We start from the raw sequence: 22,582 nt of genomic DNA on the forward strand, positions 1-22,582 counted from the left end.
ATGGAGTAAACTTTATAAACAGCAATGGCGGTAAAAATGTCAATGTGAACGTTTTCAGGTTTTGAGTGTTTAAATTTATTAATGTATTTGTGTGTTATTGTTTTATTTTGTGCCAGAGTTTCTAATTGAGCTTGACAAAAGTTGAGAAAACTAACTAGAAAACATTACAAAACACTCTGCATGATTATTAAAGGTTTTGTATCCTGCAGTCAAATGCTTTTTCTGACCAGACCCCCGATCAATCGAACTTGTCGAATCAATCGAACAATCAAACTAATCGAACTCCATCGAACGATTAAAGTTCGATTAAAAAAATTAATCGAACCTAATCACAATCACAATTTTTGAAGCAATAGCAGTTCGATTAGTTCGGGCAGTAAAAGGTTCGATTAGTTTGTGGATATAAAATCCTCATATCTTCCCTAACTTGCAAAAACTTTGTCCTGGCACGCAATTGCCATTTCGACAGTTCCCGGACTTAACTAGGGGGGTCAGTCGAAATTTCAAAATCATTTTCAAAATGTCAAACCAAGTTTAATGAAAAGCCCTTTATCCTCAGAAAAAAAATGAGGGGTCACTTATCTTTCAACCTTACGACCCTGCCGGTGCACCCGACAGTCGGGTGCTGTTGTTGGGTGTTCGAAGTTAGAACTTTAAACACCCGATAGTCGGGTGCACTTTGTCAGGTGCTACATCTTGAACGCTTTTAGCAGCACCCGACATGTAACAAAGTTTGGAATTTTAGCACCCGACTGTCGGGTGCGCTATTGTCGGGTGTTTTGGCAAATTTGGAAATTTCAGCACCCGACAGCACACGACTGTTGGGTGCACCGGCAGGGTCGTTCAACCTTTAGTAGTTTTTCAGATATTCCATTTTGAAGTTCCATTTTTTTGAAGATTCCTGTTCAAAAACCTCCTACCATCTTGTAACATGTCCACGGCACTGAAATAGAAAGCAGGAAGTTTGGGGCGAGAGTGTTTTTCCGTAGTGCGAGCCATAGAGACGGGGGTCACTATACCATTAAACTTCCCTTACAATGGAGCAGATATAGATACAATTGAGATTCGATTGCATTCAACAGCTTGACGTTTATTGTACCCGGATATTTGTCTATCCGGAATAAAGTCCGTAGCCCCTCTGTTGCAGTTTCGCTCGCGGCCGAGTGGCGGAATACTACGCCCCAACAAACCGCCTCTGGCGCTAAAAGGATACAGGAAAAGTGTGTAATCCGTTATCGGAAGTAATTTCCCGATTTACATTCCCAATTTGGCTTTGAAAAGAAGCTAATATACGGTGTTTGAGCACCACAAACTTGTCAAACAAAATTGGTTTATTGAACAGATCGAACCGAAACCCATTGATCGAACTTAATCGAACACTCACAATCTTTTAAGAAATCTTAGAGTTCGATTAATCTTTTTAATTGAACTTTAATCGTTCGATTAGCTCGATTGTTCGATTGGTTCGACAAGTTCGATTGATCGGGTCTGGTTCTGAGCACTGGTCACTAGTTGTTCATTTTAGGTCAATTAGTTACAACCACTAGCCGTCACCTAGTCAGAAAATCTGCCGTATACTATCTTCGCTTTCTGATTTGAATGATGGAGCTGCGATAGTTATAAATTAAAAAAAGAGGGAATTCTGATTGGTTTTAAATTCAATTTTGATGTGACAGTTAATAGTTTCAGTCACATAATTTTTGGGTTCCACTGGACTCTCTACTTTTTCCCCCATCAGAATTAGTAAAGGTAAAAAGTAGTTGAGCTCCAGCTCCTGGACTAGCTGTCACCCGGCGTTGCACCCGCCAAGGAGCCAGTGTGGAAACGATGCAAAGTCTACGCCGAATTGTTAATTGATATTAGAAAAAAAAAAAAAAAAAAAAAACTGGTCTAGGGCTGAGCCCTAGGGGCAAAGCCCTCGAAAGCCTTGAGATTTTGATCTTCTCATGCCTAAAAGTTGCTTAAAATTTGTAGAAAAGAAGCTTGAATTGCTGCTACTTCTAAAAAAGAACAGAAGCAGCCGGTTCTTATCTTCTAGGAGACCAAATGTTATGACCTTTCAATTTATACAAATGATGTGTTCTGATTTCTAGGAAACCTTTATTGCGCTATTTGTTTCCCTAAACTTATCACTACTTTATGGTTTGATGTGTTCTAAAATATAGGAAAAAAAGTTTGCCAAAATAACTTTGTAAGATATTGGTTTTTCTCCATGCAAGATGTTCTGAAAATTTCTAGGGTTACTAAGCAACAAGATTACATCAATTTTCTCTTGATTATTATACCCCCTTTTTCCTTAAAAGATGTGTTATGAAGCTTTCTAGGGTTACCTAGACAACAAGAACGCATTAGATGACCTTGATTATACCTCTAGCTGATTAATTTTCGAAGATCTGATCAGAACAGATCAAAATTTCTATTTGAAATATGCTCTCAGAACGCATCGGAAAAAAAGGTCGCCTCGCTGGCTGCTTTCGAAAGAAATGTATAAAGTTAAATTAATCATGACAATGAGCCATATTTTAAAAATTAATGGGATTAGGGATTAATGAATTAAAAGCGCTTTATATTATATTTACAATCTACATCGTTATATGATGGTCAAGGGAGAGCGAGGTGGATGCGTTTAAACCTGGCGTAATGAAATTGGGCGTTAGAATGGCGGTGCTCCTCTCGTCTTGAAAAGCTTTGACTTATGCCAATATCTTACTTTATATTCACTCCTTGCGCCAATACGCCAAAAGAAATTACTGCCTCTCCTTTGTAGAGGCTAAAACCGCGAAAAACCTCTTTCAAAGAGTTTCTTAAGTAAACATTCCAATCAGAGGGATTTCCCCAGAGATGATTTTACTTTTCGAATCCGAACGAAAGAGAAAACATTCGAATCATAACAACAATTACAAAGAGTTTTCCGCCAGCATAAATAATAAGAAGATGCAGCAGATCAGAAAAATTTCCCCCTTCTTCTTTCTCAAAAAAGCAGGTAAACACATAAACATTCGAATGTAAAAAGATTATATACTATGATTAGCAATTGTTTGAAAAAATATCTGAGAAAACCCAGAATAAAGATCTTGCTGTAAAATTTACGTTTTCGAGTAAGAAAAGTAATATACGGAGGAGATATTTTCGTGTTTTTTCTACACTATACTACGTTCTGTAAAATACAACTATGAAAATAAAAATGGCGACAAGCATTTTCAGTGGATCATGGATTTTCTTCATCATCCAAAATTCAAATTTACAGCTTTCTACCCTTTATTATCTGGTAGAAAATGGTATATTTGTTTTGTTGAAAGTATTCTCTCTCAGATTCTCCTTATCATAGCCTCTAAAATTGATATTTTTTAAATATTATGTATTATGCAATATGCATTATGTTTTATACATTTTTGGACCTGCCGGGTAAAAAGATCTGATTTGTAAGCCCAAAGAACGAAAAATTACTGCTTAAAATGGTTGAAAAATAAAAATATTGCAAATTTAATGTTTTCTGACGTCATTTGGCCCTAAATGACGTCATTGAAAGTGTAATAAACTTTTCACTTTACTGAAACTATTTCTTCATTGACCAAATAGATTCTCTTGATGATTTTCGATCCAATGAATGAGGGGCACCAGACTGTACTAATTGAACGTTTGATTGTGATCGAAGTAATCAATGATGATCGAATAACAATAAAAGGTGGTCAGTGACCACCTCTCGATTTTATTGGTGACCGAATACTCACTCAACTCCTAATTATGGCATTTTCTTCGAAACGAAATGGGTATATTACCGTAACTTGGTCTAATGTCGACACCCCTCCTCTAATTCCGACACCCTTTTTATCAGCTGAAATTTATAGAAAGGCTGAAAATGTTTTTCTTTGCTTAGTGTTCAAAGAGGAATAACCCTTTTTCAATCAGTGATTCAAACTTTTATATTGTTCCTTTCTTTAAAGAAGGGTGTCCATAGCTGTCAACTCCCGCATTGGGCGGGAGACTCCCGCATGCCACCGTTTTCTCCCGCGGGAAAAAAATTCAGCCAAATCTCCCGCATTTTCAGGATTTTCTCCCGCATCTACCGTATTTCCAAAAATTTTCCAATTTTTTTTCCAAAAGAAATTCAGATTTTGAAAAAGCGGAATGGCAAAATTTCCGGAATTTGGAAAATTAGGACGAAAAATTCCCTGATTTCCCCGATTTCCCGAAAGAAAATTCCGATAAAATCGGTTTTGCGGAAAAATTCCCTCGATTTCCTAATTTTCTGATTCAGAAAAATTGGATTATCGGGGAAAATTTTTCTGACTTGGAGCTCTCCCGCATTTTTGTGAGGCGAAGTTGACAGCTATGGGTGTCAGAATTAGACTAGGGATGTCGATATTAGACCAACTTACAGTATGGGGGGAACTGATATTTTTAGAATTTTCTAGGAGGAAAGCAAAAAAGAGGGGGGAGATTAAAAAAAATCAAGAATTTGGTGGGGGGAACAAACCCTGGAGGACACTACAGGCGCTGTGGTATAGTGTGGTAATTGACCTTGGTTGCTGCACAGGCGACTGAGGTTCAATTCCCACTCGCAGCGGTTCACTTGGCAAGTGAATGAACCTTCGCTCAGATTAACCTATGCCATGTGAGGGGAATTGGGTAGTCAGTTCAATGTGCTAACGGGGCGCTAATCGAAAGCGTCTATAGTTGCGAAAATGGGCTTCAAAGCCTCCTGCGACAGCCTGCGACTCAGCCAAATAGAAAATAGAAAAAAACTATGTTCGATTTTATCAAATATGTTTCCTGTAGCAGCGCGTCAAAATAATCTGAAACCGAGTTTATTTTGGCCAATTAAAACACTCGATTCACGCGTGAAAACCACTTTTGTTTTCTCCAACCCAATCAGAATGCGCGATATGAATTATATACTTGAGGAAACCCATGGCGAAAGCACACAAAATGATGGGGAAAATGGCTGGGAAATAAGGCGGTCAATATTGTGGTGGGGCTTCTTTTTATGCTTTGGTTTTAGGTCAATTGTTTTTGGTTTTTCTTAAAGATATATCATATTAATTGGTTATCAAAATAATCAATTCATTATCAAAGTTATCGAAAGTAATTAATAACAATCAAAGTACTCGAACAGTTATCTAGTCTTCGAATGGTTGTTAAGAAAGTGATCGAATACTCACAATTTTTTTGAAATTTTGGTACTCGACATTCGATTGTTAATCGATAAGTGGTCGTTTGATTACTTCGATCATTATCGATTACTTCCATCATTATCGATTACTTCGATCATTATCGATTACTTCGATAATCGAATTTATCAATTAGTACCGTCTGGTTTAAATTCTTGTCAAACTCGAGATATTGCTTTTCAGGTTTTGATGACGTCATCGGACCCAAAATCTTGTAACTCCGAATATACCCTCCCAGCCTTTTCTCCAAAAAAGAGAAGTTTATTTAGAAATCTGCAACAAAAACAAAAGTGGTCTCCTCTACTGATTGCTTCCTGGCGCTCCTTCGCAGCTGTTTATTAAATTTCCACCAATGAGATTGCCACATTTCACAGAGCCCTTCTTTTGTCACCCGTGGCCCCTCAGCGCCTTGCATGACGGGCGGTTGTAAAACCCCACCCTTCATATATTTGTTTCAATCCGTGATCCGTGGCTTAGGTTATTTCTCATCTTCAATTTACTGAAGAAAGTGGGAATTTGATGCGAGAGTTAGATGGTCAACAAAGTGCCGTAAAAAATCATTGAATAAAAGAAGAACTTTAAATCTTAAATATTTTCATTTTGAAGAATTGGTGCAAAAAAGTGAAACATTGAAAAGTTTCATTTTTTATTGTTTCATTTTTTATTGTTTCAATCAAAATAGGGATTTGGAAAACTTTCTATGTTTGTTTATTTGCACAAACGCCTAACTATGGACGACCACCCCGTTGCTAAGTTAAGTTAAACCACTGAAAATGAAAGTAAAATCGGCCCGCACTCCAAATCCCATAATCTTGATATGGGAGTTTAAGCATAGACAGTTTGAGGGAAGGTAAACTGTGTCAATCAATATCCAAGAGTATTGCTTGTCCTTGAACTTTTGCTGACGTCAGCAATTACGTCATTTTTCAAAAAGCCTTCCACAATAAATTTTATTGGCTTCATTTTCAGATATAGGTTGTAATGTTTTTCTAAACAAGCATGAAAAATGCTTTCCAACGGTATGTAACATGACATAATTTGGAAAAAAAAATTCATTTTAGCCTGGGAACCTGTTCTGGTCTGTAAAATACACAAATAGGTGCCAATTTTTTGGGTCTGAGATTTAAATCCATTTTTGAACCCTAAACTACAATTGTGCAAAGTGTCATGCTTGCACCCCTTTGTGCACAATTTTTACACGATTAGACCGTACTAATAATTACTGTATGATAAGTTTTAATTTAACATTCTTATTTATTTTTTTTAGAAATAAAAATAGAATAGTGGCTAATGGAAGGGGAAACCATCAAAGCAGAACCGGAAGATGCACCCCTCCCTCCACCCCCTATGCCTCCACCCCCTATGCCTCCTATAGTTAATGGGGTAGCCAGTAGTGGAGAAGAGGCAGCCAACATCAAGACAGAAGACATCAAGATAGAGGAAGGAGACAAAGAAGAAGCAGTAAACGATGGGAATGGTTTCACTGGGAAAGTGGTACGAATCAGCAATGTCTCTTCTGGAGCTACATTGCAACAATTAGCCACGTTATTTGGTTACTTGGGCACCATACAAGATATTCGAATGTATCCTACGGAAGAGAACCCAACCATCAAAATACGATTATGTTACATCAAATTCGACACCTCTGAACAATGTGGCGTTGCACAACATCTCACCAACACCGTTTTCATTGATAAACCACTCATTGTTGTTCCAATGAATCGAGAAGAGATCCCAGAGGAGAAGGATTGCCAGCATTTAATTTCCACTATCAATGCGTACGCCCTTGCAGTAGGGACAGGGTTCTTACCTCAATTCTTCCCTCAAGACACGTCGAATGGTGCAGGATTGCCAGGACTTCCTCCACCACCGATAATCACCACAACCACTGATCCAGTAGAAATTGAAGAAATCAAACGAACAATCTTTGTGGAAGATATTGCGGATGATTTGTCGGCTGAGCAATTGATGGCATTTTTTTCTGGCGTTGGGGAAGTGAAGTATTTGAGATTCTCGAAAGGTGAAGATGGAGACAGAAGGTTTGCTCTTGTCGAATTCTCCAACCTGGAATCTGTTCCTACTGCTCTGCAGTATAATGGTGTTTTGTTTGGTGGCAAATGCTTGACAGTTCATTATTCGAAGCATCCCATTGTCAAACCTGAAAGTGAACGGATTGCGTCTGGCAAAAGTGGTATTCGAAAATCACAACGTGATGCCGTTAAACGTCCCTCCTCAATCGAGCCAGCAAGACCTCGCATATTTACCTCTCGCTCTAGGTCGCGTAGTAGATCTCCATCTCGTTCACGTCGCAGAAGTCCTTCCCGTGAACGTCGTAGACGTCGAAGTCGCTCCCGCACAAGGTCTCCAAGACGCCGTCGATCTCAGAGTAAAACACGTTCGCCTCGTCGTAGATCACCACGTAGAAGGTCTCCGAGAAGGAGCAGATCACGAAGCATAGGCCGTTCGTCACGGCGTCGTTCCAGTCTAGAACAAGGTCTCCAAGACGTCGACGCAGAAGTAGAAGCCGATCGCGCGATAGACGTCGAAGGAGAAGATCTCCTACCAAGTCACCCTCCCGATCACCACGACGTCGAAAAAGAAAATCCAAATCCAGATCTAAGTCACGCTCCACCTCACCTAAACGAAAGTCATCTCGCAAATCGAACTCGCGTTCGCCTGATCGTGAGCGCTCGTCCTCTTCAAAGAAGAAAAAGAAAGATAAAAAGAAGGAGAAAGAAAAGGTTGATGAAAAATCTGACGATAAAGAACTTAAGAATTTGTTGAGTAAGATTAAAACTTTCGAAGAGAAGACACATGGTGATAAAAAGGAAAAGAAAGGCAGCGAGGAGCCGGCTTCAAGTAAGAAAGAAAAGGAGAAGGATAAAGAATGAATTGTTTTAGTGGGGTTATCTTTATTCTTGCAGAATACATGAAAGACCAAACATTTGGAAGCTTGATCGAGGGAGGTTGAATACCTTCGTAGTCTGTGCAAAATATTCAGATGAAATGTAAAACAATTTTTAGTTTGTGAACAAATGATTTTTAATCACTTTTTATCAGTTTTTTCGTACAACTCAATTGTTTCCCAAAATATCCTTTACTACTCTAATCCCAAATTTTTCTAATGATACAGTCTTTGAAAAACCGATTTTTCGAGATTTTTACTTTAATTCAGTTTCCCATTTCTTTGTTTGTATATACTTTTCACTTGTCTCTGTATGATCAAAATACAATAACACTTGTTTCACTGCATTTTGTTTTCAGATATAAGAAATACAGAAAAAATGTTATTAAAATGTGACTTGGTGGTTTTAAACCGTTCAGCACCTGGGATGGAGAGCCGTAAATGTCACTCCACCTTCATGCTGGGCAAAGAAAAGAAGAAAGACAAACATGAAGTCTTTTTCACTATTTATTCTGTCAAAAGTAAAAGTGGTACCAAGTATAAGGTTTGTCGTCAAATTCCATTTCCATTGTTGGTCAATTATTCGGATGTATTGTATATTTGACTTTGCAGTAATTCATTTACGACTTACAACCTACAGTCAGCGTTATGAAGTTCAAGATGGAATCCGCGGCTATTTACTTTTATTGTCGAAACTTTTAAGATATTGTTTTTATGAGTTTCAAATCATGTGCGCCTCCTACCATGACAAATCAGAATTAACAAATGAATTTTTCAAATTAGAGCTTGTGTGAAGTTGAAGGCGACGTAAGTCGATCTTTCTCTTGTTTTGAAATGCTGTGTTTGTTAGCAAATGGAAGTTGATTTTCTTTAAACATTAGGTTCATGACAATATACTGAAAGTGCACAACCGGTTCGCAAGGGAAGGTAAATGCACATTATCAATGAAAACCCCTCCACATGATTTGGCAATATCTAAGGTTTGATATCCTTCTTTTTATTCGAACTGGTTTGATCGTTTTTTTCATATCCTTGGTTTTTTTAATCAAAGAACCTCCTCAAAGAATGCCATATAATTCGGATGTAAATTAGTCTTTTTTCTGGATTCCTCGAGAAACACCGATGGAACAACGATACAGGGATCTTCCCAAATAAAAAGGGCGACAGACATTTTTACTTTTCTGCACTTTCCAGGCGGACGTCAACGCATTGAAGAAATTTTTACACGTTTTGAAGTTGGTCTTTAACAAAGAGGAGATCAGCAACATATCGGAATTGGAAAATATTTTAAAAGTCAAAAAATGTGATATCGAAAAACCGAAAGTAAAAATGCAAGTTCTCTCACGGAAAGAATATCCTCTGAGAAATGGATTTCCATCGACGTTGGAGACGCTTATCATCAATGGATGTGTTTTACAAAGACTAGATGCTCGAATTTTGGAACTAGATGCTCTCACTATTTTGGATTTGAGTTTGAACAAATTGAAAACATTACCCGAATGTTTAGATGGGCTTCAAAGTTTAAGGTGCTTGAATTTATCAAATAATGACTTTGATTGTTTTCCATGCTGCTTACTACAGGGTGAAACTGCTGACAGGATTCACATTCTAGAAATGAACTTCAATAAGATTTCATATCTTCCAAATAATTTCGTCCGTTTAAAGAACCTTCATACCTTGAAGATAAAAGACAATCATTTAGTCTCTATACCGCATTCATTTGGAAATATGAAATCGGTACAGAGGCTGGAATTGACCAATAATATGCTGCAATGTCTACCTTGGAGTTTTTTGAAGTTGAAATTCGACTTTCTTGATATTAGTGGAAATGCATTCGGTGAAATGAATGTCGGTTTACTGGATGAGAAATATCATAAAGAACTTCCGGTGCCGTCAACACTGTTCGAAATTTGCTGCAGAAAGATTATTCAAACGGATACCAAGTAAAAAACTTTATTCTTTTAACTTGGCTAAAACGTAATCCTTTTTACCTAAGGGCCTTTATATATGTGTCAACTCTGTATTTTTAATTTATTTTCTCCACGAGTTCTGCGCCACGATAAGTTTCACAGATAGATGTTGACCTTATGGCCAAAAACTTGTAGCTTGGGTTTCATATACAGGGAAAGCTACTTCAGTCTGCCGTTGAAACTATCTTGATTCTAACACTATTCATTGTTCTCGAATTTGAATTTCAGGTCGGATTATTTGCAACGATTGCCAACTTTATTGAAAGACATTCTCCGGTCACCGAAATATTGTCCTTGTGGGATGCCATGCGTCAATGAAGGGATCCCTTATGTGTTCTCGTACGATGTCTCGCGGCTGACTCACGCCATGTCTTATAGTATGGAAAGAGACCACCTAAAGATATTGAGTTATTTATGTTCTATGAACTGTTATCAATCGTATTGCAAAGACCCTGTTCTTTTTCAAAGGCGCGGATTTTTGAAACGAAAATGAAACGTATTTGTCATTATTTCACTGTTTTATTTTTAAGTACCATATTTTTGCAACCTTTTAAAGAATATTCATTCATTGACTTCATCTTTCTCGAAGTTTTCAGGACTTCGAAGGTAATCCCGGTAAAAACGTTTTTTGCAGCTCTATTTTTTTTTAATATTTAAATTTTTGAAATTTTTCTGTTGCAATCTTTTAATCAAGTCAACTTTTATATATTGAGACGTGGATGATGTAAAACTTTCAAAAAGTCGCGAAATTTAGCTAATTTAAGTTTCGTGAATTATGGTTTTAGCTGAAACTTCACAGATAGAACTTTCGCGAATTCATATAAAATTTACCTTTTTTGGTAACAAAAACTATAAAATACGCAAAAATTTTGCAAGCAGTGCAAAAATGAGTAGAAAAGTTAATTTTTGCGAAATTTTTTTCTCGCGTTTTTAAGGTTTAATTTCTTACTAGTCTGAATCGCAGACCTCTACAAAACCCAAGGTAGTATCTATAAGGAGCACGAATCCGTTAGTGGATACCAGCAGCCTAATTTCTTGCCTGGCAGAAGCGAAAGTTTCTGCCCTTATTAAAGTAGTCATTCCTTCCAATATTTCCTAACCGCGTTTAAAATTGAAGTTCAATTTACTGTTTTAATATGCTAAACTAGTCTTGTAATTTTTTATTAATATAATTTAGAAATATACGACTTTTACGTTTTATAATTTTTGCGACAAATTTCTTTCCTCAGATTTCCACTGGGTCTCGGCTTTATTACTGTTAGTTTTTGTTTTGGCGAACGACCCAAATAAACAACTTTCTCGGATGATTGCACTTTTTTCGAATGGCTAAAGGCCGGGGAATGTGGAATCGTTTACTCGAATGCAAAAATCGGACAGGAAGAAAATATTATGTTGGAAGAAGAAAAAAAGAGTCGGATTGGATCAAAGATTTAGTTCAACATATATTCCTATTTTTCGTTTACTCAGGTTACATCCAACATTTGAAAGGGAATGACGTCATTAGAAATAATATCGAATGTGTTTTTTGTAAAAAATTCGAAAAAATTCATAACATATTTAAAAAGATTGTAGAGAAGCTGCTTGATCAAATATTTTTGTTCAGAAAAAACCCAGCGGGAGCACTGAAGTTAAGCGATCTACCTAGGTAGAAGCGGCCTTCAAGGGTACGTTTTTCAGGCTTCCCAAACTGCACTGTAAGGGTGAAAAAAAGTTAAGAAATTTATCGTTCTTTTTCAATGTTGCGAAGTACTCTTAATTAAAATTGTTAATTTTTCGAAAATTTTCCATCCCCCCGGACCTTATTAGAACCCCCCCCCCCCCTGTTTATTAATTTTTAAGAATATTTTTAGCTGTCAAAGAAAAGTACTCTAGGGGCTGAGTTAGGTCCCGTATGCGCATCGGCGTATAGCCATTTTTTCTTTTGATCATGAAAGTATAGTCCTTGAAGAGTCAGGAAGCGTGTGTGGCGTTATTTGGATCAGGCTCAAATTTCCATAATGGCGGATTTTAGATTTCAACCCTTTTTAGCCCTCTTGCTTGAAAAAGAAAATTTTTTTTGACTTTAAACATAGACATATTATATACCAATCGATCAGAAATTTTATGCTGATTAAGAAAAAGGTCAGAACTATGGTCTAAAAATTTCGTTATCAAGAGATACGAAGTACTTACGTTAAAACGCCTCGGATCCAGTCTAAAAACTCACGTAATAGATTCCGTACGTAATAGATAGCTTCTTGCTTAACCTCGCTATTTAGAGAAAACGCAACTTCCGAAATTTGGTTTTTATTTTAGTAAGTGAGGACAGCGCTAAATTCGAATTTCCCACTGTAATTTTTTTTGCCTCACAGGTCATACCTGTCCTGTATACATCAGATTATAAAAAAATACAGGACGGTTCTCCTGCCTATGTCCATGATTGATGAAAACAAATGAAAAAGTGCCCCAATTTCTAAGTTGGGCCATGTGTACTTCTAAATAACATTAAAACTGATTTTACAAAAATTACTTTGTTTACAAGGCAGGCACCTAAGAGGATGATGCTGTAGAAAGTTTTAATTATTTTTACTTCTCAGTACCAAAAAGCCAAACAGTGGGGGGGGGGGGGTTCTGTGTACAAAACAGCGGTATGTATCAGTACTTTACAGCAGATTTTAGACACCCACCCACCCCTATAGTACAAAATACTATCCAGCAAATAAACTCCCTGTCATAAACAGCTCGAGAAATTAAAAAAAAAGGTTTTTCTGATGATAATCGGTTGGTCCAGCGATTTTTAGAAAGTTCCGGCTTCAAAAATCAGTGTTATGAAAAATTAAACCATGCTTAATCGTGGGCATTTTTATAAATAAAGTTTTTGTGTGAAAAACCTAAGAAACATAGCAAAATTATAAATAAAGTTTTTGTGTGAAAAACCTAAGAAACATAGCAAAAAAAACCCACAATGAAAATTTGCAAAAACGGTGATTTCCAGCACATTTCCGTCATTTTCGGCAGGAAAAAAATTTCCTCGAAAATCTGACTCATTGTTGAAGATATGTTTGGCATTGTTAATTAATGCGCATCGTTGTTCAAAAAATCAATGATGAAATCTCGAGAAAATGCCAGTTTTCCGGCTGATTTTTTTCGAGCTCTATTACATTTTGGGCATAACAATTTTTGTGCCAAAGACCAGAAACAATTAATGAGCCAATCTTGAGAAACGCTTGTAACAGACGAACGGACGGACGAACGAACAAAGGTAAAATAAGAGGACCTCCGAGGTAGGTCCAAAAAGCAATTTTTGACACATAAGATATTTTGAGGTCATTGTTAAAGGCTTTTCTTACTTAACAACGAAACATATTGGAAACATGAAACTTACAAAACAGCAAAAATATATAATGAATGAAAAAGAACAAAAAATATCATGAAATTAGTGTCGTTTTCAAAATAACATAATCTATCAACAGTTTAAAAAATTCTTAAAAATTCGATAAAGTTGTTTTATCGCCAAAACTATAAAAGGACAGTTTGTGTGAAAAGTTTCATAGGTAAACGTTTTTTTATAAGAACATTCAAAATTTTTGAAGGCTTCGGTTGTTCTTAACTTTTTGTGTTTTATGCGAAAAAATGTTCTTATTTTTTTCCATTTTTTGATTATTTTGCCCCGTTTTCCTAAGAAATTGGGTGTTTTAAAGAACACAAAGCCTTAAAAATGTTCTTAGCTTGTTCTTAATATTTTGGCTGTTGAAGCCTTATGTTGTTATATAGTTTGTTCTTATAAACAAAACGTGTACTATGGATAAAATATTCTAGAAGTTACGAAAAACAGAATAGACAGAACTTAAATTTTGACTCAGTTTACGACATCACATCTGAAATTGAGTTACAGTTTATACAAACATAAGAACAAATACCACACAAAAAGCAGATTTGACTTTTGAAGTTCGAAAAATACAAAACAAATTACGGCAATAAAAAACATAAAATATACATTCGAAAAACGTGTGAAAAAGGCAATACTATCAAGAAGGAACAAACATATAAAAACAATCGAAAAATAAAAAAGGCTCGAAAACTTTAAAGACAAGAAACTATTATAAGCACAATATCACGAATTATACATGTGGCTCGGAACATAGTGAGATTCATTCACGTAAACCGGCTCTTATTACAGCATGATCATGTTAGAAAGAAGACCATCCGCAAAACCGCAAAATGGTCCTTCATTCTTAATTTCAATAAAACTGAAATTTCTATATCAAAATAAGTCACTAAAGTAAAAAATAAACTGAAAAAATAATATCGATGACAGCTAGGCTGCACATCCGTCTCGAAAATGTAAACAAACTATGAAGGAAAAAAATAATTTAAAACTATGTAATTAACTTAAATATAAAAACTATAAAACTGTAAAACTTTTTATCTCTCACTCGGTTACTCGTAACTAATCTTCTTCCGTCCTTCTTTGAAGATCTTTGATTAGTTTTTGGATATCTCTTTCAAGTTTTCTAGTATTGGCAGGATCCAAAGGATCATGCTCCGTGGCGTCATCATCAGAATTGAACGACGTCTCCGTGTATCCATCAAGTTCATCACTTGCACTGCTCTCACTCTCACGCCGATATCGTTGATAAAATCCATCCGACATCCGCGGGCGAGTGACGCGTGTAAGTTCCGACATCGTCGTCTCACCTCCATCATCATCCTGGAGATAAGGCGCGTCTTGTTCATTTTCATCCGATAATAACGAATATCGGTTTCGGAATTCCGATGAAGAAATCGAATTAATGTTCGGAGGAGATTGGTTGCTTGAGCGCAACGATTGCCGTGATAAACGGACTTGTTGAGGAAGTTCCGGTAACTCCGGTATTTCCGCTTCAGATTCAGAGTATCCGGGTAACGAAGAACGTCTGCTGGCCGGTCGTTCGGGGAGTTCCGGCATATCAACACATTCGAGGTTCTCGTCATCGTAATACTGGTCGGTTTTTGTGGGAAGGATCCGACTTCCTTCACGTGACATCTTTCGGTAGATCATATCTTCCGGTACCTGAAAAACGAAACCGGGACAATCAAATAAAGAGAAGGTGTTACTCCACAAAGGAATCGCAACCCCTAAATCAATTTACGTTGAAATTGAGTGAGGTTGATCCCTCGCTGACTCCAACGTTGTATTATCTGCATAATTGAATGGCAAGCAATTAATTGAACAGAGATTGTTGTGTCAAATAGCAAAGGTAGAAAGAACGTGTATGTCAAGTAAATACAATGTATGCGTATATGTCGAGCTAGAAAGAAACAGAGATCATGAAACCAACAACATAAAAAACATTTTACATTAACATTTAGAAATGGAATAACATTATTCATGCTTTATTCATGATGTTGAGTCCAAACAAAACCTCGACTTTCCCTGCATCCCTCTTATTCTTGCAAGTGTTATGTTTTGTCATAGTTCCGAAAGAACTCTCGTATTCGAGCTTTCTCGTAACAAAGGAGAAAATACCGTAATTTGCACTCGTCCTTCGGACTCGTGAAAATTACTATTTTCTCCTTTGTTACTCGTGATTAATCGTTAATTGCACTCCAAACCATACGATTACTAGTACTAATTTTGAATTATTACATCGCAGGAGATATCATGCCATCATACATAGTGTGGTCGTGTTACAAACATACAGGCCGTTTGTAGGAAAAAAATAAGATCTAGCTGAAACTTTCTCCAGACCTTCTCTATAGGATGCTTATACCTCAGGAAAAAATCCCCTAAAATCCAACTGGTGGAACATCCCTTTTTTAGGCAATTTCTATTTTCCCCAGGCAAAATCCTAAGGGCGAAATTTTTTGAAAATTTCAAACTTATTTCCAGACAATATCATGTATACCATTCCATTCGAAAGCTATCGAAAAACTATATAGAAGACTTTTAATCGGTTATAGCCGATTTCTTTACCTAACTCAAGATAATTCACGCAGAAGATGCAATTTATGGTCAATTTTAGACCAAAATGTGGCGAGAAGTGGAACTTGCGCATGAAATATCTTGAGTTATGTAAAGAAATCGGCTATACCTGTTTAAAAGTCTTCTTTATAGTTTTTCGAGAGCTTTCGAATGGTATACTTGATAATGTCTGATGTTCCACCAGTTGGATTTTAGGGGAATTTTTCCTGAGGTATAAGCATCCTATAGAGAAGGTCTGGAGAAAGTTTCAGCTAGATCTTATTTTTTTTCCCGTAAATTATGCTAAACGACCCCACTAAGAGCAGAGTTTCCACAACTCGAACAAGTACGGAAAATTGAAATTGGATCCAGTTATAAAGATTTGTTCGCAAGGGTTTGTCACCGTTGCTTGAGCAAGGGTTTGTCGCCGTTGCTTGAGTTTTAAGGGTTTGTCACCGTTGCTTGAGTGTTAAGGAGCTATTCGAGTTACGGAGACTCCAATGTATATCCTAAACGACCAATTCATCCTGTTTAATTTATTTTAGCTTCGCTAAACGTCAAACTCTACTGCACTATTCCCCGAGGTGTGAGTAAGTTAGTGTCGTTACGTGTCGGTATCGTGAGTTTTGCTATGGAGTTGTTGGGGTGAATGTTGCAATGAGATGATCGGAGTTAGGAGATCAGGTGTACACCATTGATTGAATGATCGAATGAATGAACAAGAAGATGAATGAATGCCAGTGTGAATGAAAGAATGAATGAATGAATGAATGAATGAATGAATGAATGAATGAATGAATGAATGAATGAATGAATGAATGAATGAATGAATGAATGAATGAATGAATGAATGAATGAATGAATGAATGAGTGAGTGAGTGAATGAATGAATGAGCGATCGATCAATTGTCGATCATTCATTGATTAAAATTGATTGGTTGATTGATTGATTGATTGATTGGTCAAACGTTTGAGGGTAAGCATGAATGAATGAATGAAAAAACTGGACGAAGGAATGAGGTAAAAAACGAATGAGTCAATGGATGGACAAATTGGTGAGTTTTTGAGGAATAAACGAATTAAAGAACGAGTGAGTTGGTTATTTAATGGGACAATGAACGGACGAACGAACGAACGAACGAACGAACGAACGAACGAACGAACGAACGAACGAACGAACGAACGAACGAACGAACGAACGAACGAACGAACGAACGAACGAACGAACGAACGAACGAACGAACGAAATAGAATGATAACATGCTTTAATAAATTAGTCATCGTAAACGATGTTTAACGAGTGGAATGTTGAATGCCATGCATTATTTCTGTTATTATAGTAAAAGTATCGTGTGTCGTGTCGTGCATCGTGAACTTCTAATACATGCTTTCAACCATGCTTTCTGAAAATATCGTTCCACAGAATACCGTTTATCATTCAACGGATATATAAGTAGCTCAGGTATAGAGAGTATGATGTCTATAAACAAAACATTCTCCGCTATCAACAGTTGAACTTCTATATCTTTCACTTTCCCTAAATGAATTATTCACATGCAAAGACATAACAATACACTAAAGAAAGTAAATGAAAGCAAAGTATATCGTATAAACGTGTATGTATGTGCATGCTAAAAACCATCGATTTAATCGACACTAACTTGAGGACAATTTTCTTTCTTTCTCAGTAAAAAAGGAAACTTTAGGTTTAGTTTCCTGTCTAGGAAAGCAACAAAAATTGTTAGTGCTCTAAATCGATGGTTTTTTATAAGTGTATGAAATGAATGAATGGATGAGAAGTGTGAGTGGTGCGTTAAAGTGCATTATTATTATATATACCTCCGAGTAATCCCAATGGTAACCAGGCATCGATTTCATTTCTTCGTCCTCCGAAACATACTCAACACTTGGGCTTAATTTAAGAGGTACCTTCTTAACACACTCGTCAGGCGACGAAGCACCGCTGAATGTGACTAGTGACGGGTCATACATTGCCGCCGATGCTTGGTCTGTTTCTTCATAATACGCGGGCGGTAAAAGTTCACCGCGCGGTGGCGGGCTGGGCGGGAAGAAGGCCATTTCGTCGCCATCGTGTGGTAAATATCGGTTCAACGGATATTTGGCGTGTGAATCCAAATGGGAAGGTACTTGATCACGTTTCCGTTTTTTAAAGAAACAACAACACAAGATAACGATGATGATTAAAAGCAATACACCGGCACCACCAACCACAAGATACAATATTGGAATACCAGAACCCCCGTCTCCAGTTGAAGCGATGGGGCAAACTTTCAATCGGTCACCAGTGGTACAATTACAATAATAATCACCATATGTATTCACACACGTCGTATCTTTACAATTTCCCGAAAGAAGACATTCATCTACATCATGTTGACATCGCAAACCAAAGAATCCTCTGGCACAAGTACACAAGGAGCCACCATCACTCTCCATACAACTACCCCCATTCAAACATTTATTGAACAAACAATTCTCACCATCAGAGCACTGTTTCCCTGTTTTTCCAGGGGGACAGATACACTGATAGGCGTTATATTTGTTTTTGCAAGTGCCACCATTGCGACACGGTGATGACGCACAAGGGTTTGTGTTGATCGAACATTTATTGCCTGTGAAACCCAACGCACATTTACAAATATACGAATTCTCATTAACTGCAATGCATTGCCCTCCGTTTAAGCAGGGCCTTGAAGCACAAGGTCCAAGTGCAATTTGACATTTGCCACCGGTAAAGCCCTGTTTACATGTGCATTTGTATGAGACAGATTCATCTCGAGCTTGTTCGTAAGTGCAGCGAGCGTTGTTTTGGCACGGGTTGTCCTTACATGTTAATTTAGTTTTGCAGAGTGGACCTAAAAGTAAATAATTTTTAGAGAAATTGTTATTTTCAAAACATGAAATCACAAATCGTTCTCAAAAAAAAAATGCTGAAAAAACTTTACCGAAACCTAAATCATTATGACTGCAGACAAGACGCATGATTACCTAGAGATTGAAATAAACTAAAACTTTCCTGTGTTTTCATATGGAATAAAAACTATAGGAAAATTGATAGAAATAGAGAAAGAAAAGCTTTCCATACCATAATGACCTGGTAGGCACTGACAATGATAGCTCGAAAGCGTGTTCATACACACACTAAAACGTGGACACTTTTCTTCACTACAAAGACCAGAATCTTTGCAATTAGGATACACTTTGTGTGCGGCCACGGATTGTACAATATCGCTTGTCCCACTGAAGGGTAGCGGTTGATTATTCAGTTTCGGTTCTTTGATGCAGCCTTTAAAGCCGAACAACGGTTTACCTGAGAAAAAGATAGGAGAATGTTTAAAGTCATTCACTGATAGGTTAAAATAGGAAAACCTTTATTTGAAAAAGTTTGCCATACAACGAGCTTATCATTGAAAGGATCATTAGACCGTCTGGAAATTTTTGAAGTTCTTACCATCGTGCGTGAGGCCAGCGCCTATCTGTACTCCGCGCCCGTTGATATTGATTTTGGCAGAACTACCTGGTGCTCGAGCTTCTTTTTTTAAGCCGTGTTTCTCGTCTAGCACCATGGCAACATAATTACCATAACGTTCGACGTTGATATGATGCCATTTTCCATCATTGACCACCGGATCATCAATGACAAGAAAACCGACACCGCTTCCGAAGTCGAAACGTGCTTTGATGCGCCCGCGTTTGTCGATCTGTTGGATAAAAAAGATTTATGCATATTAAGATTGAAACTTTAAAATAGCTCACGAGGCATGAAAAGGTTATCCAATCAGGTTTAATGCCTTGTGCAACCCCAATATAGATTGATTAAGATTTTTTTATTCAGACGGGGGATTATAGGAGTCTCGTTATGAACTTCTGATATTTTACCTCTAATATGAAGAAATCATTTCCATAAGCGTGAAACAAATATTCGGTGGTGGTGGCTTCCGTTCGAAATTTCATGGACAGCTGATCAAACAGTTCGTCAAAGTTCTGTTTCAGTTGATACGTGACATAAGAATCACCCTTCAATGTCACCGTGTCCACGGCTGAAAATTGTAGAAAGAGAAAATTGCTTAAAATTGTCAACTGACAAAAAGCATAAGAAATGAGATGTTTCGAAGCAGATCATAAAACTTAGTGGTTGGTAAATACTACATTTACGCATGTCACTTACAAGGATCACACTTGTCATGTTCCATACATTCACATTTAAAGTAAGTGGAAGTGACCACGCATTTTTCACCAATTTTGCACGGGTTGTGTGAACATGGATTCGTTTCCAAACAGACAGGCCCTAGAAAGAATGAAATGATAATGTAAAGCTTTTGACACAAACATGATTCAATAGCGGAGAAGATGTTTGATAACAAACAAAATGAAACCAGGCCTATTTTAATCTTAATCAGTGTTAGCAAAAACGATACAAACGGAACAAAAACGATACAAGCGGAACAAGTACGGTAGAAGAGGAAAACTTTCACCAAGATGAAGAGATCGTTGATAACTTATTGAAACCCCCTGCTAGGATGACGAATGAGTAGAAAACAAACCTTCAGAACCATCTGAGCAATAACATTTCTCTTGACTAACAAAAGACATGTAACCAGTGGGCAAAAACAACGAAACGATTGGTGCTTTAGGAGTCAACGTCACCACACACTGTTGGTTTGTGGGACATTTAGTGCTTTGACACTCTGTATTCGAAACGGATACTTGAAGGTCCAATTGTTGGAAATCTGAGCGACTGTTTTCGATGTAACTTCTCAAGTTTGAGGGTTGGATGTATTGCTGGAAAGAGAAATTTATTGGTGTGGGTAATATCAAAAAGTGACCGAGAATCTTAACAAAACACATAAGGTTGGTATAATCATATTGGTATAAAGAAGGAGAGATTTTTGAAAAGCAAACTCACATTATCTTGTATTCCTTTGACAGCTAAAGCTACAACCACACTTTGATCTGCATTTCTTCTCTTCCTGCTGCTCATGGGTGTTTGGTTGTGATCAGCGATGGACCAAATGAAGACATTCTCTTTGATGGTACCACTCAAAGCTGCAACCAGTTTGACGAAATCCACCATCTTATGATCGACGAAAGTTCGAACGTCAACTCCATTGATGACCACCGAAACACTTTGTTTCTTGAGTTTTTCGTTGAACTCATTGACGACAATTTTGAAGACTGCTTCATCGCCATACTTTCCATCTGATACTTCCACACTTAACGAGTAAGAACCTTCTTTAGGTTTGCCTTCAATGACACCAGACGCAGACTGGATATGGAAAATATTAGCCTCATTTCCACCCATGATTTGATATTGATGAATGTCTGATTTATCTTCATCGAAAACTTTGATTTGACCAATAGTGGTCCATCCGTAGGGCGGGGCAACGATGACGTAAAAGATTTTGGGACTTTGAATAACGGGTGGGTGATAAGATTCTTCGACGACTTTCACATCGATTGTACAATCACTATATTGAGTAGGGGCACCTGTGAGGAACAAAATGTTTGTCATAAAAAACTAAAGACACAGTAATGAAGAGAACCCAAGTAATAAACAGCCTGGCAAGGTAATGGAAGTTGATCTTTATTACAGCATAGTACATATTATTATAGTACATGAAAAATGTGCGTGAGACCTAGGTAAGTACGATTACACCGATTCTCAAGGGTCTGGTTTTTATTAAAAATCTAAAAAATGGAAGCTGTGACCAGAGTATGAAAACAGTGAGTAACTAAATCTGAAAACAGTCAAGTTCAAAAAGAACGTACCAGAATCGGCAACACGAATAACCAGGTTGTACTCATCTTTGACCGTCTTATCGAACAATTCTTTGGATGAAATGACACATTTGGTGCCTCCTTCAATGCTGGAAATCTCGAACTGATTGGAATCGCCTTCCAATAACGAACATGAGAATGGGGCGCCATTTTGTGGTGAATCCACATCACTAATGCTCAAGGTGAGCAAGTCCGATCCGGTTGGTTTTCGTTCTTGGACAATGACTCGGTGACAGCCTTGAATAATCGGCGCGTTATCGTTGAGGTCGGTGATATTTACCAATACCTTGACCGTACTTGCAAATGACGGTCGGCCGTTGTCACGAGCTTCAATTTCAAATTGATACGAGTTGATTTTCTCGTGATCTAAGGAGCCATCGACGCGAATCTCACCTGATTGAGGACCGATTTTGAAGGGTAATGAAGGCGGACCTCCGATGAGGCGATAGGTGACTAAGGAATTCTCACGTGACCCGTCTTTATCCTCTGCGTAAGCCAATAAGAAGAAGGTTCCTGAGCGCACATTTTCATCGATTTGCAAGTCGAATTTCTTCTCTTTGAATTGTGGTTTATGGTCATTCTGATCGTTGACTTGTACCGTGACGCGAACGGTGGACGAAAGTGTCGGGATACTTTCGTAATGTGCTTTGAGGTCGAATGCGTAACGCGATGCCTTCTCGTAATCAAGACTTGCTTTGACCTAGGCGAGGAAAGGGAGGGTGTATTATTGACTTGTGGTATATACACAGTTGAAGCTAGGTGGTTAAATCTATAATTTTATAGGCTGCTGGCATCCACTGACAGATTCGTGCTC

General features: G+C 37.5%; 3 protein-coding genes and 1 long non-coding RNA gene across 4 annotated transcripts in view; 2 read left to right on the forward strand and 2 right to left on the reverse strand.

Moving 5' to 3' along the window:
- Positions 1-501: 501 nt before the first annotated feature.
- On the reverse strand, positions 502-943 carry LOC136805094 (uncharacterized). The gene is made up of 2 exons (XR_010846334.1): positions 849-943; positions 502-590 (listed from the first exon to the last, which is right to left on the reverse strand). It is a non-coding gene; the product is annotated as an uncharacterized lncRNA (long non-coding RNA).
- A 5,495-nt stretch (positions 944-6,438) lies between these two features.
- LOC136805087 (probable splicing factor, arginine/serine-rich 7) lies at positions 6,439-8,227 on the forward strand. Its single transcript, XM_067061652.1, is given in 2 exon segments — positions 6,439-7,647; positions 7,650-8,227. Coding segments are annotated over 2 exon segments (1,599 nt in total). The 5' UTR covers positions 6,439-6,461; the 3' UTR covers positions 8,063-8,227.
- A 208-nt stretch (positions 8,228-8,435) lies between these two features.
- LOC136805088 (leucine-rich repeat protein 1-like) lies at positions 8,436-10,758 on the forward strand. The gene is made up of 4 exons (XM_067061653.1): positions 8,436-8,620; positions 8,958-9,056; positions 9,271-10,019; positions 10,275-10,758. The coding sequence occupies exons 1-4, from the start codon at positions 8,456-8,458 to the stop codon at positions 10,537-10,539; spliced, it is 1,278 nt and encodes a 425-aa protein (XP_066917754.1). The 5' UTR covers positions 8,436-8,455; the 3' UTR covers positions 10,540-10,758.
- A 2,988-nt stretch (positions 10,759-13,746) lies between these two features.
- The window catches only part of LOC136805083 (protocadherin Fat 1-like), a 37,766-nt gene continuing 28,930 nt past the window's right edge, over positions 13,747-22,582 (reverse strand). The window contains exons 16-24 of the mRNA XM_067061646.1: positions 21,760-22,468; positions 20,897-21,477; positions 20,535-20,772; positions 20,159-20,278; positions 19,870-20,030; positions 19,442-19,691; positions 19,076-19,300; positions 17,809-18,845; positions 13,747-15,078 (exon numbers count right to left, since the gene is read on the reverse strand). Coding sequence (XP_066917747.1) covers positions 14,476-15,078; positions 17,809-18,845; positions 19,076-19,300; positions 19,442-19,691; positions 19,870-20,030; positions 20,159-20,278; positions 20,535-20,772; positions 20,897-21,477; positions 21,760-22,468 — 3,924 coding nt within the window. The 3' untranslated portion in view covers positions 13,747-14,475. The remainder of the gene's footprint in view (positions 15,079-17,808; positions 18,846-19,075; positions 19,301-19,441; positions 19,692-19,869; positions 20,031-20,158; positions 20,279-20,534; positions 20,773-20,896; positions 21,478-21,759; positions 22,469-22,582) is intronic.

The sequence above is a fragment of the Clytia hemisphaerica genome, unplaced genomic scaffold (assembly GCF_902728285.1).
Source record: "Clytia hemisphaerica strain Z4C2 unplaced genomic scaffold, Clytia hemisphaerica genome assembly, whole genome shotgun sequence".
Classification (NCBI taxonomy): Eukaryota; Metazoa; Cnidaria; class Hydrozoa; order Leptothecata; family Clytiidae; genus Clytia; species Clytia hemisphaerica.